The 19134-nt window shown below is 41.2% G+C and overlaps 1 protein-coding gene across 1 annotated transcript in view; it reads left to right on the forward strand.

The window, feature by feature from the left end:
* FSTL5 (follistatin like 5) overlaps window positions 1-19134 on the forward strand; it is a 570868-nt gene that overhangs the window by 519746 nt on the left and 31988 nt on the right. Inside the window, exon 11 of the mRNA XM_006156498.2 lies at window positions 14991-15014. Within this exon, the coding sequence (XP_006156560.1) occupies window positions 14991-15014 (24 nt within the window). The remainder of the gene's footprint in view (window positions 1-14990; window positions 15015-19134) is intronic.

Here is a 19134-nt window from a genome sequence, read left to right on the forward strand (position 1 = left end):
GTGTGCACTCTGCACAATCGCAGAGCCTCGCTATCTGACAGGACTCCACGTGGTCTGGATGTGACCCAGTTTACAGGTCTTCACCAGCCACAGACAGTCATGTACCTCTGTTGCCTGCGTGGCCAAACGGAACTTCGCGCTTTCTTGTTTTGATTGATTTCTGCATTTTCTCTGCAAGGCATTCTCGAGCTTCAGTGGGCTACCCTGTCTCATTCAGATCACGCGGTGCAGATGTGCCTGCTGTATTTTATAGCAAGTGATGATGACATTTTATTGGCATTACTTTAGGCACACAGACTAAATAAGCACATGGAGGGACAGGTCTGGGAATGCAATCTCCATGCAAGGTTTTTAGAAAGCTACACACTAACATTGGTTACATTCAGGAGAAAACAGCAAGGCTCTTTGAGAGTCCATAGTTCCAGAGGCCTTGAACTGAGTGATTCATTTGTGATAAAATTCTGTACTGAGGTTCAGAAACAATCAGTTACTCTCACTCCATGATTCTCTTTGCGCCCTCTGATAAAGGAATGTAGTCCGATGATAGTGTAAGTGTGCAAAGAATTAGTAAAAGCCATTGTGCCTGTGAAGTGCCCACTCTGGGGAACAGGGTTGAAGTGAGGGTCTCCAGGTTTGGCGACATCTAATTTTTGTCACACTTTGCTAGCAACTGGGTACAAACCAGCCAGATTATTTGTGCATCCTACCATGCTGTTTACCCAGACTCCTGCAGCCTGGTAAGGGCTGATTGCTGGGTGGATGTGCCTGAGATAGTGAGTCTGACAGTTGGGTAATTGTTCTGTCTCCTTCTTGGCTTTATTTCCCATCCACGTGTGCAGTTTTATTTTGAGGAGCTGAGAGGCTTGGGATAGCGGATTGCAGAGGGGCGACACCTCACGGAGGATGCTTCCCTCTCTCCCTCTCTCTCGTGCACATTTACATACTTTCTATCATGAATAAACATAAAATATCGTAAAATGAAACTTTAAAAAGAAAATAGAGGGCAAGACAGTGGCATGGAGTTTTAGGCAGCTGAATCCCACATGGCTGACGGGGCACAAGTCCTGGACCCCATGGCTTGAAAACCCACCAGCCACATAGGCATGCCTGCCCCAAATCCTCAGAGAATGGAGGAGAAGGGATTGCGACATGACCACCCCCGTGTGGGAGATTTCTTATTTCCCCTCATTGTCTTTCCGTCCAGCAAGTGCATGTACCCTGTGGGAAAGTTTAAAAAAAAAAAAGGAAAAAGAAAAAAAAAAAGGTACTTTTCTATCTCATGCACTAAAATTGTGTGCACATTAGAATTTATCCTCCCCCCCCCTTGGGAACCAGCAGTTAGCGTAATGGCTATGTCGCTGGACTCCCAGGTAGTTGACTGCGATTCGCGTCCCAGACCCGATGGCTTAAACTCATGCCAGGTACATGTGCATGCGTGCCCAAGATCCCGAGAGGAGAATGGAGGAGAAGGGATTGCAGCGTGACCATCCCCCCTGGGGGGTGCACGCGCCCTATAGCAAAAACCTCTCTCAAAAAAAAGAATATATTTCCCCTAAATTTTCCCACTGTCTAATACATATATTTATAATCAATTCCTGTATAAAGAATAATACATATTTTGAAAACATCCTTGTAGTTGTTCTTGCAGTAGTGAAATTTTAATAGAAACTAAGTGACTAATGAAAAAAGCACTTGTTTTTCTCTTAAGCATATCTTAATTTTAAAAACATCAAAATTATTTGTAAATACAGTTTTGATTCAGAAGACTGAAATTATAATAAAGAAAAAAGATCTATTATCGGGTGACATTTTTGCATAGAAAATGTGTCATAACTTTCCCAACAACCTAATATTCTCTAGTTTCATTATTATAATGATAGTCAAGTTAGAACTCATGTGTGTGTGTGTGTGTGTGTGTGCATGTTATACAGTAGAACCATTGTATAGTAATTATGGTTATACTATTGGGTCATTGGAAAAGTCATGATGTATTTTTCTATGTCATGATGTATTTTTCTATGTTTTTCTATGCAAAAATGCATCATGACTTTTCCAACAACCCAATAATACTGATATTAGAATGTAATATCAGTGTAATGCTTTGTAAGGCACAATAAAACATCAGAAAGAACACCAAAATTAAGTTAAAATTGAAAAGTTCTAATCATTTAAAGTTACCCTAAGGATGTTGTCAGGACAAATGACTGCTATAAACACCCCAAATAAATCAAACATAAGAACAACTGAAACAACCCAAAACAAAGCTGGCCTATAGTTCTCAAAAGTCATTTTAGGTACAAAGCAGTGTCAATATACACATTATGCAAAGATGTCAGTTCTCAGTTGTTGTGAAGAAAGCGTGCTTGAAAGCCACAGAGAACGCTAGCACATTCGTCGGAATACCACAGGTTAAAAAGCGGCATAGCACCCAGGCTTGTGGGTTTCCAGAACCATCAGTGCATCATCCCGCCTCGCTCGTACCTCTGTCGGCTTCCCAATCTGTAATTAGATCTGATTTTGCATGTACGTCGGCCAGCAATCACAACAGCAGAGCAAGGTCCACTCGCCATACATTCAGAAACTGTAGAGGCCCCACTACATGCTCAGTATTAAGGAGCATGCCAAACCCAGGGAAGAGTTCTGAAGTAACAATGGGTAAAATTCTTTAAGTGGGTAAAAATGATATCTCCATTTTTAGTTATAGGAATATTTGAGAAGGGGTAACAAATTTGATTTTTTTCAAAAATTGCTTCCATTGGGATCAGCAGATGGCATACTGGCATAATGGTTACATTTGCTGGACTCCCACATAGCCAACCACAGTTCAAGTCCCAGATCCCCAGTGGCTTAAAACTCATGCCGGGCACATATGTGTGTGTGCCCAAAATCCTGAGAGGAGAATAAAGGAGAAAGGATTGCAGCATAGCCATACTCCTGGGGTGTGTGTGTGTGTGTGATTTCTCGCTTTCTGTCTATCTCTGTTCCTCTGGTGAGTCAATGCGCTTTATATCAAAAAAGAAAAATCAGAGACCAGCGGTTGGTGTAATGGCTATATTGCTGGACTCCCATGTGGTCAACTGTGGTTTGAGTCCCAGACCCGGTGGCTTAGACTCATGCTGGGCGCATGTGTGTGTGTGCCCAGGATCCTGAGAGGAGAATGGAGGAGAAGGGTTTGTGGCGTGGCCATCCCCCCCCCCGGGGGGGGGTGATTTCTCGTTTTCTGTCTCTCTCTTTCTGACAAGCATGCGTCCTATGGCAAAAACCTCTCCAAAAAGTTTTTTTAAAAATCAGAAAACTCTTTTTAAAAAAAAGCTTCCATGTTTCTTGTATGCTTACTTCTTTCTTTCTGGAGCAAGAGTGAGAGGCACTCCTATTAGGCTCTTCACGCCACAACGCACTCCCTGCCGCGGCTACCCCCAACCACAGGCACAGACACCAGGCATGTTCGGGGCAGTCCAGATGGGAACCGAAAATATCCCAGGTGAGGCCCCCCTCACAGGACGTTGCATCAGCCTCATACCACCACCTGGTCCCACTCGTTTTACATTTAAATTTATTTCAAATATTTTACGCTTAAGTATTCAGGAATCCTAGCACTTCCACTGGCAGGTATGGTAACTGATTATTTGACTCTTCATCTTCTTAGATAGTCTGTTACTCCTCCAAGAGGCTAAATTCTGCTTTCAAATCTCATAATCATAAAAGCATGACCTTCTCAAGTTTAAGAAACTCTTTGAAATCACAGAATTTATAGTTACAGCCAGGTTCCTTTATTGTGCCTCCTTATCACATGTGGAAAGGTGTTTCTAGAACATGTTGGGAAAAAAATACATGAAGGCTTCTATATGAAACCGTTTTTGTATGATTCTCAAAGTCACGCCTGGTCACACTTTACTTTCCAGCGTGAGCAGTAATTGAAGGCCACCGGTGCGTGGAGTCAGGGAGGTGGAGGAGGCTTCAGCGGAAAACATGCTCCTGGGCCAACATGCTTGTGACCTGCCCTGCTACTCGGCCTGGTCTCCTGCCCTCCCACCCCATGCTCACTCTCTGGTCCAGTATCTGCAGCTGGCCGAGTACTGGCTGGTGCTGGCTGGGCCTCTCTCTGTGCCGGTGGTGTGCAGAGGGTCAGCGGGCTCTGTCCACACTCACTAACGTGGAGAAGCAGACGTGGCCAGATGGAAAGGCGGGCACAGGCTCAGAGGGCCAGAAGGGAGCCACCTGGCTGGTCACTTTCTCTTTGTTCCCCCTGGTGAGGGCGGAAGTTGTGCCCTCCGCCTGGGGTAGCAAGGATGTCAGAAAGATAAAACGACTACATGGCTGGGACTCCAGATTTGTAACCTAAGCTGGCCCCACAGGGCGTCTTTTTCCTTACCCACCCCCAGCCACGGCTGCCACTTCTTCTGTGCTAGTTTCCCTTTCAACCGGATGAGAAAAGAACCTGGGGTTCTCAAACTCATGAATGTTCCTGAAAACACTAATGACAGTGTTTCTGCAAAGGCTTTAAGGTCCTGAAAAATTAGGGATTTAAAATCAGGTGTCATTGCCACCAAAGGATTCAATACATTTGAATGTTAATTACAGGAAAAGCAAAAGCAGAAGCACCTGTGGAGGGGAGGCGTTTGTCTAGTTTCGTTACAGGAATAGGCTCCTCTAAATACATCATTAAACTGATCCTTAATTTGTAGTTTTAAAAACATCGTGCACTCTGCCAAACTCATCTGATTTTTTAAAAGGTAAGTACAGTATGATAACTAGAAACATATCCATCAAGAATTCTGGGAAAATTCTAAATGCATGTTACCTGTATTTAGAATTCGTTCTGCAGAAAGAGTGAAGATCAAACTGCTTCGATGTCCTTTTCGGCAGAACCTGCCAGTCTGTCTCCGTAGGGCCAGCAAAGCAGAGAGACTGATGTTTCTTAAGTACCACTTTCAAAATTAAGTCAGAGGGAGGGAAAAGACATTTAAGGGAAAAAGTAAGAGACTGCAGGCCGGCGTTGAACTCGCTGTGAGAATAACCCCGTTCAGCATGACTCAGTAAACACTGGCCACCGGTGTAGTGGACTCACCCGTTTGGAGCCACCAGCCCATCTCTGAGTAAGAATGAAACGCTGCAGTGCAAGCCCACCGTCTTTAACCTCCTCACTGCACATATTCTGATGAATATCTAAGGAGCCTTCCAACGCTAAGGCGTTTTAGTTCAGGTGGGCGTAGCCCCGGGGACGCCAAGCCAGATCCAGGCGCCGTACTCCCACCAGGACGGTGACTGCTTCTCGCTGTCCTGAGGCCGTAAGTTTGATGCAGTCTGTCGTATGTCGCGACAGAGCCCCTGCAGACTGTCCGCCGCAGCCGCGGAGGGAAGGCGGACGCCGCTTTATCCGGTCTGTGTGCAGCTCTAAGTTTTAGACGTTGCAGTCATTGTTGCCTCGTCTTGGTCTCAGTCAGACTCCGTTGTTTGGCAGGAATAGATTCGTTCCATTTGATTAAGTATTAGGTTATTTAAAAACTGATGTGAGCTTTCACTTAGGTCTAATGAAAGGCTTGTTTAAAGTTTCATTTATGTTAACTCATAGTGCACAGTGTGTGTGCATGCACAGAACACGCGTGAGAGCAGGAGAGCTGCATCCCTGACAGGGCTTGCCACACTGTGAACCCCTGTCCCCAGCCCCCCGCCCCGCAGGCCCCGGGCACACACATGCATGCCGACCTGGTGTTCTTCAGGTTAAACAGGCCAGTGGCTTCCAGCACTGCAGTCCAGTGGGCTGCCAGCAGGCCGGCCAGGCTGGGCCTGGTGTGAACTGTGAACTGGTAACAAGTCAGCGACTCGCGGACAGATCCACACGGAGCTCAGAGCCCAGGGTGCATCCTCATATGGCGTCCGGCTCCGTGGGCTGCAGTGCCTCTTCCCCTCGCGGTCTTGAGCCTTCCTTGGCACGGCCGCAGTCACCGTCCTTGGCACCGCCACCTGGGACCTCTCATTGTACATCCTGTCGATTCCTGTTCTTGCTGCTCTGTGTTCCAGCATTATTTTTTAAATTTGATTTATTTACTTCTTCCATGAGTGTGAGTGTGTGTGTGTGAGAGAGAGAGAGAGAGAGAGTGAGCGAGCATGTCCCCCACAGGGTCTCACTGCTGGTCTCTGTGTCTCATCTTCAGTCAGCCCTGGGTCCCGGGCAAGTGTGTGCTCAGCATACTCAGGGAGCTCTCTGGACTTGAACTGGAAACCTTCCCATGTGGATTTGCCCCGAAAGCATCTACCTTACCCTCACACCACCAGTTATCCCTTCTAGCCTAATTTCTTGATTCTAATGACCCCAAAAGCAATGTGGTCTTCCCATTTCAGCAGATTACAGGAATTAGAGCCAGTTTCCTGATTGCACGCCCGTGGCCAGCCGAGCACGGTGACCCTAAGGGGTAGCATTGGACACTGGATTGCGGCTCTGAACGGCACAGGAGGAGCCACCTTCAGTCAGTTCTAAAGGAGCCGTAGGGTCATTTACAAGTGGCCTCGAATTCGGCATGTGGCAGGCAGTGTACTTGACAGAGCTAGCCTGAAAATAGTGCTTTAAATGCCTCATTCCTTCTCCGTATGCACATCCAAGGAAATCTCAGCCACTGCGACACTAGCCACACACTTTTCTCCCAGATACATTACACTTTTATCTATGTTTTCTTTTAAGGCTGCCCTTTTTCATTTGCCTGCTGAAGTTAAGTCAATTTCTTAAATCCAAAAGGGACGCCATCAATAAACATCTAGCTTAAATGTTTCTCCTCCCTAAGTGCACTTTATCAAAACATGTTCTGCAGAGTAAGGCCTTAAACTCTCAGACAAGAAGAACCAGCACACGGAAAACCCGTATTTAGTTTCACACATGAGCAACCAAGGAAAATAGCCGTTGAGTGCACCACTCTGTGTGCTGAATGGTCTTATTGCTTTGGCTTGTATGGTAGCATCCAGCTTTTCAAGTGCACTTCCTCAGAGAGAGCATACTTAATATGAGACCCATCACTTTGAGCATAATTGTAAGCGTCTAAGACATAAAATAAGACAATTTATTAAAAAGCATTAATAAAGGATTCAGTTACTACTGTCTGGCATCTGTTCCACTGAACCACAGTTTTATTAGAAGGTGCGTGTTATCTTCAGAAAGCATTTCACATTTCTATTATGTAGTGAGTATGCATTGAATTATAGGGTCTATAACTTGGAGGTTTTTATTGTCCAATTATGAATAAAAGATACTAGAACAGATAATTTTTATGGTATATTAAGGAGTGAGTTAGGTATTTCATAGGATTCTGTATTTGAAGAACAAGTTATTTAATCCCAATTCTCGTTTCCTGACAGGTAATGATAGCGTACAAACTAAGCTGGGTCTTAGAGGATGACTTGGGGAGAATCTTGGTGGAGAATTCTGAGAAGGCTATTTCTTTTACATTTATTATATGAACAAAGGTGACTTTAAAAGACTTGATATTTGAAATGGGAGCTTGAGAGAACCCAAGGTACACCTTGGAGGCCCTTATGTGCTGTGGGAAGAACTGCAAGAACTTATCTTTATCAATAATATAGACAGATACACATGCGTGCGCGTGCACACACACACACACACACACACACACATACACACATATGGAGAGAGATAGATGACAGATAGATCTCAGTAAATACGTGGCAGAATGGCAAAGTCAAATCTTCACCAATCATGGGAGGCTGTTTATATGACCTGAAGAATACTTTTAAATGGTAAGGCAAAGCCATTCTAATATATTAGCAGCTGTTACACATTACAGAAATAGAAAGAGCAATACTCTAAAGAAACACTGAGTTCAGGACATAGCAGAAGAAAGTTTTCTTTAAATATTCACTATCATACTCCATATTGCTAATAATCAAACTAATTTAAATTTTATTAGAATGTAGACTGAAATAGAAAGCTATAGGGGTCTTTGCAAGATTTTATCAAAGTGCATAGTATAAAAAACTATATACCAGTTTCCAAATTTTTTGCACCAAAATAAACTTGTCGTGTAATTCAGTTTTTCTGCCAGCTTTTCGAGGTGTCGTCATATGTGTATATATACATACATACATACACATTCACCCTTGTAATCTGTGCACATGTACACATGCGTATATATACATACATACATACGCATTCACCCTTGTAATCTGCACATGTACACATGCACAGTAGTCCACCTTGAGGGTGTGCAATGAGTGATTTCAGAAGGCTGAAAATGATGCTTTGAGCATTGACCTGGCAACACCTGTGAAAACTGTAGATTCCTGCACTTCTTGCAGGAATATACTAATGCAAGCATGCCATCACAGAACACACTTGCATGCACATGTACACACAGACATAACACACATGTCTACGCAAGTGACAAAGTCAACAATATTCATTGAGCTCCCATTACTGTATGTACAGTAGCCCCTCATCAAGGTAATGGGTTTGGATTGAATTAAGAAATGGAAATAATATATATGTTTTTAATTTGCTATAGGGCATGTGCAATCATGCATGCAAGAGAGACAGAGAGTAAGAGAAAGTAAGAAAGGACCCTGGAAGGGAATGGCCATGCCACAATCCTTTCTGCTCCATTCTCCTCTCAGGATTTTGGGCACACATGCATGAGCACCTGGTGTTTTTTAAGCCACGAAATCCAGGACTCATGCTGCACAGTTGGCCATGTGGGATCTAGCTGACTTAGCCACCACACCACAGGCTGGCCCAAGGAAATAGGAGTGATATTTTTTAAAGGCAGAAATCTATATGTTAGAACAGTGATTAGAATTGTGTATTTGAAGACTAGATTAGACATAACAAATGAATAAACAGGATGGCAAACTACACTGAATACTGAGTATTTATATAGTGTATTAGCAACATTCCCATGTATGTACACATTTATATGCAAACCAGAAAAATAATGAGAAGACATAGACTTGATTATTATATTGTACAAGGATTATTGAACTCCAACTCAATAGAATTCAATTTAATGGACATTCTAACTTTGCACAATAAGATGGCTTGATTTCCAAACAGAAAATCATAATGCATACAATTTCTAAGTTAAGTAATTTCAGAATAAATTTTACATGGGTAAAATTTTGGACCTAGGAATAATTTAGTTTTCCATGTAGCAGTTTTTAGTAGATGTTATATTTAATTTGCTGTTCTTGCTACATTTTCATAACTCATCAATATATTTGCTTTTAGACCATGGTGAATAAAATTCTAAAATGCTTCATCTAATTCTTACACAAGAATATAGAATGTGGGTATTTATCTTATACCTTGGAACCTATCCACCTATCTTACTAACTTTACTTATACTTTCATTTTAATCTTCTGTGACTCATTTTAATTTCAAATTTTGATTTATATTTTAATTTAAAGAATTTATACCATTTATATTTGTTTTTTTGGCTTAATTAATTGTTTAGTCATTACAAGTTAATTTTAAAAAATAATTTCAATCCACTAATTTGAGTCTCCATTTATTATTCTGGTGTTTGCCAATGTTTTAAATTTGAATATGTGTCTATTCCTGTTTGCTAGTTCACCAAAAATGTTTATGTGACACTTAATGACATGCAGTTCACTTTATTAGGTAACAGTTTTGGTTATTTAAATTTACTGATGGTTCTCTTTTGACATCCTAATGTAATGTTAAATTAATCGATTTCTTACCTAAATTTCTGCCAAATTATTCTTTCATTGCAGAGTATTCCTATGATCATACTTCTAATATCCTTCTGCATTTCACTCGCATTTTATTTACAGTTTTGATCTTGAGTAATGCCGTCCTGTAATCCATTTTGGTCTCCTACTGTATCAGTTACTGGCTTCAGTTTGGCTCACTTTACAAAATGAATAGGAATGTTTCTGTTTTGGCTAGTTTTTGTGACAGAAAATACTTGAAATTGGGGTATTTATAAAAATAGAAGTTTATCCAGTCTACAGTTTGGAAGTCCAAGTCCAGGGCTGCATCTGGTGTGCGTCTCCCTTCTGACGAGTGATGTGATGGAGAAAGAGTAAATGCATCTGTGTCCCTGCATCTCTGTTCTGGTTTCACTCCCTCTCTTTGTAGACACACAGGGAGTCTGTCGTGGGGGCCCCACCCCCACCCTTAATTCTAATCTCCCAAAGACCCCACTGTCAACACCAATGCTGGATTAAGTTTTACCCTCTTAATCCCATCACAGCCATGTATAATGCATTGATTTTGTTGTCCACATTCAGACAGTTTCCATCTTAACCTGTATTCTATCATTATCGAATACAATTGGAATTATACAATTCTTGGAAATGAATGAGCACTCCTAATAGGCCCAGCTGCAATGGTGCCACATGAGTACAACGCTGTGCAGTGCTGGAAGCCATAAGGAGTGCAGGGTGCAGTTCCCGGGTCCACCTCTACACGCCAGGCGTGCTCTTGTCTGCCCGTGATCCTGGCTGCCTGCAAGGCTGGGGGAGAAAACCATGTTGTGAGACCCCATAGAGGGTACTTGTCTTTCTGTCTCTGTCTTTATCTTCATCTCTTTCTCTCACTCATGAAGAAACTTTAAAAAATATTGATGATAAAAACTTCAGAACCTCAGATTATTTCAGAAGACAAAGTTTTAAGGGTTATTTTTACTCAGATTTCTTCTCTCTGCTCAGTTTGTAAATTTGTAATTCTTTGAATTTTTAAAATTTTTAATTTCAATTTCTTTTATACATTCAATCACATATGTCATTTAACTTGCAAAGTGAATATTCCAACATGTATACGTTTCTCACCAATCCAGTTGAGAATAGGGTACACATTATTTTCAACAGATAATAACCCATTTAAAAAATCCAGATTATAGAATTTCTCAGCAGATATTTCTACCTGAATTTAAAAATGTCATACCTATAGTCAGCATTCCCCACTCCACTTCCTCTTCCTTTCCCTTCCTGCCTTCTCTTCTTCTTCCTTCTTTTTCTCATTCTGTCTCTCTGTCATCTGCTTTGCTCACTGGAGCATCAGATAAATCTTTACATTATCTTTTCGCTAAAACCCTTAGGGTCCATGTGTTGAATGATCACTTTTTTGGGGTTGGGGTAGGACAGCAGGTTGGTATGGTAGTTAAGGCACTGGACTCCCACAGAGCTGACTCCTGTTTGAGTCCTTGACCCGGTGGCTTGAAACTCACACTGGGTGTGTGTGTGTGTGTGTGTGTGTGTGTGTGTGTGTAATCAAACTCCTGAAAGGAGAATGGAGAAGAAAGGATTGTGGTCTGGGCACCCCCCTGGGGTGTGTTTTCTTACTTTCCCTCTCTGTCTCTCTCTTTGGTGAGTACACACACCCGATGGCAAAAACCTAAACAACAAAAATCACTTTTTGTTATATTTTATATAAATTGTTATTATCTTTGACTTTTAAATTGTTCAATTTATTGACAAATTTCATAGGTTTAAAAACTTGCAGGTTTGTACAATTACTCTATTTTCTGGCCATGCCTAAACAATCTCTGTTTATTGGAATATATCCACACATAGACAAACTATTTCTATTTTGCAGTTTACATTGTAGTTGCTCTTTGAAACCTCCCATAAAACTTGGGAACATTTTCTGTAGGTAGAGTAAGACATTCAGTATAGATGAGTAATTCCATCTTGATGAATTTTATTGTTGAGACTTTGTCTTTTTTCCCCCTTTATTTTCAAATACCAAGACTGATATGGTGAAGAAGTTGACTGTGACCGAGGATTTGTCAGTTTCACATCCAGTCCTAAAAGTTATTTTTTATTTTAATGCTATGCTTTTAGCTTATACAATTTTAAGTTCAATTTGTGGTGCCTTGATTTTTTATCTGATATTAGTGTTGTAAGGCCTGTATTTTTTGATATTTATTCACAAATGAATGTCAGTCTTAAAGATGTCTCTGTTATAATTCTAACGTGTTTAGTCCTTTAAATAGCAATGCTTTAATAGCCTACAAGGATTTGGTGTATGCTTTTTTCTGTATCCAGAAATCCAATCCCAACAGTGCTTATTCTTATCTTCCAGGCTTCACCCGAAACATTATCATAACATTTCTCCCAGATTCACTGATGAAGTCCAACCCACCCATTAAAAGCATTCACATTATTGTATTCCTCTCTTACACAACACACTCAATTTAAATTTTGAATTTTGTGTCATGATCAAATTTTTTTTTGATAGGTTTTTGCTATAGGGCGTGTATGCTTGCCAGAGAGACAGAGAAACAGAAAGTGAGAAATGATCCCCCAAGTGAGATGACCACGTTGCAATCCCTTCTCCTCCACCCTCCTCTCAGGATCTTGGGCATGCACACACATGTGCCCAGTGTGAGTTTAAGCCACCGAGGACTCGAACCATGGTCCACTACATGGGAGTCCTGTGACACAGCCATTACGCCAACTCATGGTCCCTCAAATATGTTTGTCTCTCCAACTGAAATATGAGCTCTATTAGCACATATTGGGGGGTGTGTTCTGACCTGTGTACGCAGCGCTGAACACAGTGTCTGACATGTGCTACACACGTGTCCATGGTCTGTGTCCCCTAAGCGAATAGATGGGGACATGAGGAAACATACCTGGGCATCTTTTTTCTATAAGCCAGAGAAATATGGCCAGTCTGATCATGGCACAACCATTCCCGAGCCTGCGGAGGAAATTCTAATTTCTCTTGCATTGTGTAAAAGACTTACTGGTTTTAACCTGGACAGATCCTCCAGCTTTAATTTCTATCAGTTTTGCTTTCCAAATGTACCAAAGTACTTGACATTCTCTGAACACGCTCTGATGTTTCTGGCAGGTGCACTGCGAACATGCTTTTCCTGTGTGTAGAATGATCTCCCAACCTTCTGTAGCCACTGCCCTCTTGCCAGCTGGGGTGACATCCCCTCATGTGAGCTTCATCCAGGAAAGCCAGTCTTCAGCTGCCCCACCTCAGCTCCTCAGATGTGACCATTCTGTCCCATCTACACTCGACAGAACTGACATTTGCTCTGTTTCCTCACTTTTCACATGGTTGGAATTTGTTTTTTTCCTTGTTTCTCTCCACTCCCAGGGCTACGGCCCCTTGAAAATAAAATCTGCACTTTAATTATTTTAAAATATTTAATTAACAAACAAAGATTGCGTTTGTTGCCAAGGGGTAAAATGTGATTTGATATACAAGGGACTTCAAATATTCATGGAAAATGGAATTAAAGTATGAGTTTATTTTGGTGCAAACTTTTTTTAAAAAATCCATGCATAGCTTTTTTGTTTTAATGACATGCATTTTCTGTGAACTTCTTGAAGACCCCTTGTATGTATACTATGTGCCATGATTCCCAAAGTCAGGTTAGTGTTTCCGTCACCACCCACACGGTGCCCAGGAGCCCCAGAACTTGTTTATCACGTGAGCAAATGTTTGCTGTTTCTCATGATTGTCCCAAATAGGCGACAAGAACGCTACCTCGTCACGTGATAAAGGACTGCATACGTCATGTGTGCGTGTTCAGATAAGTATTACTAAAAACTTAATAAAAATCTTCACCCTCCAAAAAAAATAATGCGTAGTTTTAACAATTTATTCCTAAAAGAAATGTAGCAGGTTCTGAAAACTGCATAACTTGAGCCTCAGTTCTCAAGTCAGGAGTGCTAGGCTCCATTCTTGGTGCGGCTACATGCACACGCAGGTTCAGGCAGAAAACAAGAAATAATACTTTAATATTGTCAAAACGAAGCAGGCCAGTTTGAAGTTTAACAAGATGGCAGCCATCTTGAAGTTGAGGAAGGCCCCTACCGAGAGCCGCCTGGCCGAGTGCTCAGTCCTGGGGAGAGCTGTGCGAGGGATGGTCTGATGATGAGAAACCAGGACTGGGGGCCTGAAGGAGTCAGGATCCTCACTCAGGGGAAGGCTCTGGACTCTGGCTGACTGAAGTGGGGACGGATTCGCACCTGCTCGTATCTCCTTCCTGAACCTCTGGGCACACGCTGAGCTTTCCGAGACGGTGGCTTGGTGCTTGCCGACAGCCTCCCTGTAACCAGTGAGAGAAATCAACTCCCTTCTTCTCCAACCTCTGCTTCTTGTCTCATTGCCCATGAGAAGCAGCAGCTGGACTTAGTTGGCTGGTAACAAAACTACTTAAGGAATAATGAGATATGTGTGAAATTTTCTATTTATACTTCATTCTCATTGACTTGTTTGGCTTTGAAAGTACATAGAGTCTGAGTAATTTTGAGTTGTTAAAGCGACAAGCATTTCCTTGAGAATATTTTCAATTGGTAATTTTTCTTTATTTCTATCTTCATATTTTAAGTCTTAATTGAGTTAGTCTCTTTATCATATTGGATAAGCCTATTATTGTCTAGAAACAATTCAATCTGTGCTAAACTAAGCAAGATACATCTAGATATATTTTCATTCTGTCTGGTTTAGAACAGTGAAAACATATGCTACTTGAAAATAGGCTACTCTCTGTGTTCAAGATGCCGTATTTACAAGAGTGTTTCTTGTTCAGAAATATTTCGTAAAATATAAGAATATGACATGCTGTGATTATTGCACGTTTTAAAAGGCATCGCTTTCTCTATTAGTATCTTATAACTAAACTGTCAACTAAATAAATAGTTTTAACTACCAATGCTTTTTCCTAAGAGAATGTATTTCAGTAAAATTCACTTAAATATTCTGTTCTTTTCAATGAAGCATAAAAAGCTCTTTACTAACAAAATCTTTATTCCGAAGAAAAGTTGGCTCTTTGAAGAAACGCACAGAGCATTGGTGGCTGATGCACACTGTGCATTGTTCTGCCCATTTGACGGCACGTGCTGCTTTGTCCATCCAAGGCTCCCGCGGCACTCCCAGCACTGCTTCCCTGTACGGGTTCTGCTCTGGAGTCTTCGACCGCCTCGATACTCACTCACACGACGATGCACTTAAAGCTCTCTTTACTCATTTGTCTTTCTTTTTCTTTTTGACATGCTGCAGTAGCTAACATATTATGGAGAGAAGGTACACATTTATTTGTTTCTATGGTGACTGTTTTGCTTGACGTTTATTAGATTTGTTGGATAGTATTAGTTTTAATAAGTATCTTTTCTCTAAGTATTGATTTAATGTTTTTATTTGGTTAGATCAGAATATACTTGTGGAAACCTGTTACCATTGAAAATATTTATCACTTCTCGCCGGCTGCATCAATACTGATATGTAGTCAGAAAGTTCACACAACATATTGAAATGCTTTCAAGAGAATACAGTTAGACCAAAGAAAGATAGGATGTCTCCACTGACCATACTTTACATAATAAACCCTGATTAAATCGGGGTAAAAACAATTACAGAAACCATTGCCTTATTGAGGTATGTAATAAAATACAGATGGAAATGGGTGACAAACCTGAGGAAGCTACTGATGGACTCAAATGTAGTGACCTCTGGCACCATGGAACATGGTGCAACGACCAGCTCCTTCAGGTGTCTGTCTTCCTCACTTAGAAATAAGTCCAGTCGTCAGTGCCCAATGGGGCACCCTTGCCTTTCATCCCTGGGACAGCCCTCCTCTGAGTGTCCATAATTCAGTCCTTGCTCAGCGCATGGCACTGAGTACCATTTGTTATTGCGATCCTTAAAATTTCTCCTCTGCTACTCATGAAATTTGGGAAGTGTGTGTCTGGCTAGGTCTTCAAATAGAACAGCTATTGTGCCTTAGTTAAATGCACAGGACAGAAATGTCTATGAGCCCTCATTACTCCTGGGAAGAAGTGCCCCAAATGGCCTTCATGATCCATCCTAGAGGAATTTCTTCCCCAGTTACAGCTTTCCAGGAGCGAGAGTCACTGTTCCCAGTGAGAGCAAGTCTGACCATAAACCTAGTAATTCTGGAATGTAGCCAGGTCAGTTTTGTTCTCCATGTCAAAGAGTTGACTCCACCTGTTCCCTGCCACCCCCACTTGGTGTTTGTGGGCCTTAAATCTTTTGTGTGGGCCTTAAAATCTGGTTTTACTAAAAAGGTTCTGGTGGGTCCAGTAGATGGTGTAATGGTTGTGGCGCTGGACTGCCACATGGCCAAATGTGGTTTGTGTCCTGGACTCAGGTTGGTTGAATTTCACCTTGAGTGACTGGGCGTGCCCTAAATCCTGAGAGGAGAATGGAGGAGAAGTGATTGAGCTGTGGCTCTCCCCCGAAGGGTGAGTTCTTGCTCTCTCTCTTTCTCTCTCTCTCTCTCTCTCTTTCTCTTTCTCCAGCAAGTGCACATACTCTACAACAAAAATTTTTCTTAAAAAAAAAAAAAGGTTCTGGTACAACTAAAACCTTGCCTTTTATCACTTGGCTAGTTCTCATTTGAATCTCCATGATTCAATCCTTACCAAAGCTAGCATTTACATGTCTTAGACAACATTTCTTTATCCTGTCTTCCCTCTTGAGATCAAAACCATTTCTCTGAGCATTTTAAACTTTGATTTTATTTTATCATTGTAACAGAAGAAACACCTAGGGAGTTAGGGATCAAGGACCACAGAGCTGCCTCTGATGGCTAATTGCTGGGAGAAATGGAGGAGTTCTTTCACCTGGATGGGACAGATTCTTCTAACACATTGCGTGAAATACCACTGGCGCTGCTGAATCTGTGATATGTAAATGAACCAAAAATATGAGCAGCAGATCTCCTTCATATTTTGACTTTTTCGATAACCACCATGAAGTGAACCTTATTAGTTTATAATAATCTTTACCGCATGACGATAATATAATAAAATTCTTCAGGCCACCCTCAGAAGTACAGGAAGCTTTCAGATTAGTTAAAATCATGGAGATTTATTATAAGCTGTTTATAATGTATTTAAATCTTTTAATGTTAGTTTTGGAAATATAAACTATTCATAAACTGTTTTTGTCTTTTTTTTTTTTGAGAGATTTTTGCTATAGAGCACATGTGCTCGCCAGAAAGACAGAGAGACAGAGAGACAGAAAGTGAGAAATCACTCCCATGGGCCATGGCCATGCCGCAATGCCTTCTCCTCCATTCTCCTCTCAGGATCTTGGGCACACATGCACACGTGCCCGGCATGAGTTTAAGCCACTGTGTCCCGAACTTGAACCATGGTTGACTACATGGGAGTCCAGCGACATAGCCATTACCCCAACTGCTGGTCCCCCCCCCATTTTTAAATATATTTTATTTCAATTTCTTTTATACATTCAATCACATATGTCACTTAGCTTGCAAAGTGAATATTCCAACATGTACACATTTCTTATCTATCCGGTTGGCGATACTATACACATCATCCTCAACAGACAAAAACACATCTCTCTGTTCCACAAATTCCCACCCCTCCTTTCTCTCCCATGTCCCCCCTCAGATTCTCCACTTCACCCACCCTCTTCCCACACTGTACACGGTATTTATAATCATTTTCTATGTTTCTGTATCCCCTAGTCATTCAGTTTCAGCTATGGAGTGTGGACATTCTGTATGTATTAAGTAGAGGCCGACAGTGCCTCTCCTTCATAGCCTGGCTTGCTTCACTCAGCAGTGAATCTTCCATATTCTGTCAAAAGCCAGTAAAAGGGCTACGTTTATAAGGTATTTAAATAATTTTATGTTAGTTTTGGAGATATGTACTTGATAATTACTTTCCATCAATCAATGATGTTTTTCTTTGTGGTTTACTGGACATAGGCTGTGTACTTGAGAAAACAGCACTTAGTGCATTTTGTAGATAATTTTGAGACATATTAAAAAGTGTCTTTGGGTTAATTTTTGAAATCTTTTCTTTTTTGTACAACTATCATCAGAGTACTTCACAGTTTTCTAGACTGAGCAAGATTTTTAAAAATAGATTCAAGCATATATCTGACTTAGAGTTATAGACATGTCAATTATTTTGTGTAATGCTGTAATTATTGGAACAGTATCACAATTAAAAATAATCATGGGGCCAGCAGGTGCATGGTCGATAAGGGTGCAGGATTCCCACATCACCGACTGCAGTTTGATTCCTAAGCCTAGCACCTTGCTTTCACACTTTCTCTCTCAATCTCTCACTCTGCCCCTCTCTGGTCAAATTAAAATGAAGAAAGAAAGAAAACAAATAAAGAAATAAAAGTGAAATAAAATAATTCTTGAAAACAACAACAACAAAAACGCATGGTACCAGCTGGTGGTGCAAGGCTTGAGGCAGCTAGACCCCACATAGCCCACTGACTGCACAGTCTGAGTCCTGACCCAGCAGCTTGAAAAACACTCCAGGTGTGTGTGTGTGTGTGTGTGTGTGTGTGTGTGTGTGCCCAAAGTCCTATAAGGGGAGAGATGTACAAGGGATTGCAGCATAACCATGTGCCATAGGGGTGCTTTCCCACATCCCTCTCCTTCCCTCTTTCTCTGCTGCTCTGTGGATTGTTTTCATGCATTCTACTAAAAATTAAATAAATTAATACTGTGTGTACGGATATAGTAACGGTATAATGGTGACCAGAGGGGACAGAACAGCCATGGAAACCCAGCCCAGCAGTGTGTGTAATTATTTCATAAGAAAATTATGAAAATATGATCGATAAAAGCTTCCAAATTTGATATTTATCTCCATTTTAAAAAGATTAGACTAATAATGAGTATAAATGATATTTTTCAACCAAAATAAATACTTTTATTTCTATAAGAAATTAATTCAAACTGTGAGCACATGCTTATGCGTTTGCTTAACAAAATGTACTACTTTTTCAAAACTGTTTCCACTTTTCTGTCAGATGTAATCACCGATTGCCTCAAGCCCGTGAATCCCGTATTTCTGAGACCCGCCTTTATTTCCGTTCTAGTGAGGCTTTACGTTTGCCTCTTGGCTGAGAAGTTTACCACAGTGGGCACAAGTTGTAGAATTTCAGACACTTTATAGAAAGCTGAAAGTGATACGTCTCCGAATGTCATTTTACATGCCTTAAATGTTAGTTAACAGTATAGTATTTTTATGCTGATTGTAAGTTCACCTCCTTAAATACAAATATTAGAATTTAGCTTGGCCAAAAATTTGTAATCTGAAAAGATTTCACTCAGTTTAATGTGCACTGTTTCACAAATCACATCCATCTCTGTGTGTGTGTGTGTGTGTGTGTGTGTGTGTGTGTGTGT

The sequence above is a fragment of the Tupaia chinensis genome, unplaced genomic scaffold (genome assembly GCF_000334495.1).
Source record: "Tupaia chinensis unplaced genomic scaffold, TupChi_1.0 Scaffold000494_1, whole genome shotgun sequence".
Taxonomy (NCBI): Eukaryota; Metazoa; Chordata; class Mammalia; order Scandentia; family Tupaiidae; genus Tupaia; species Tupaia belangeri.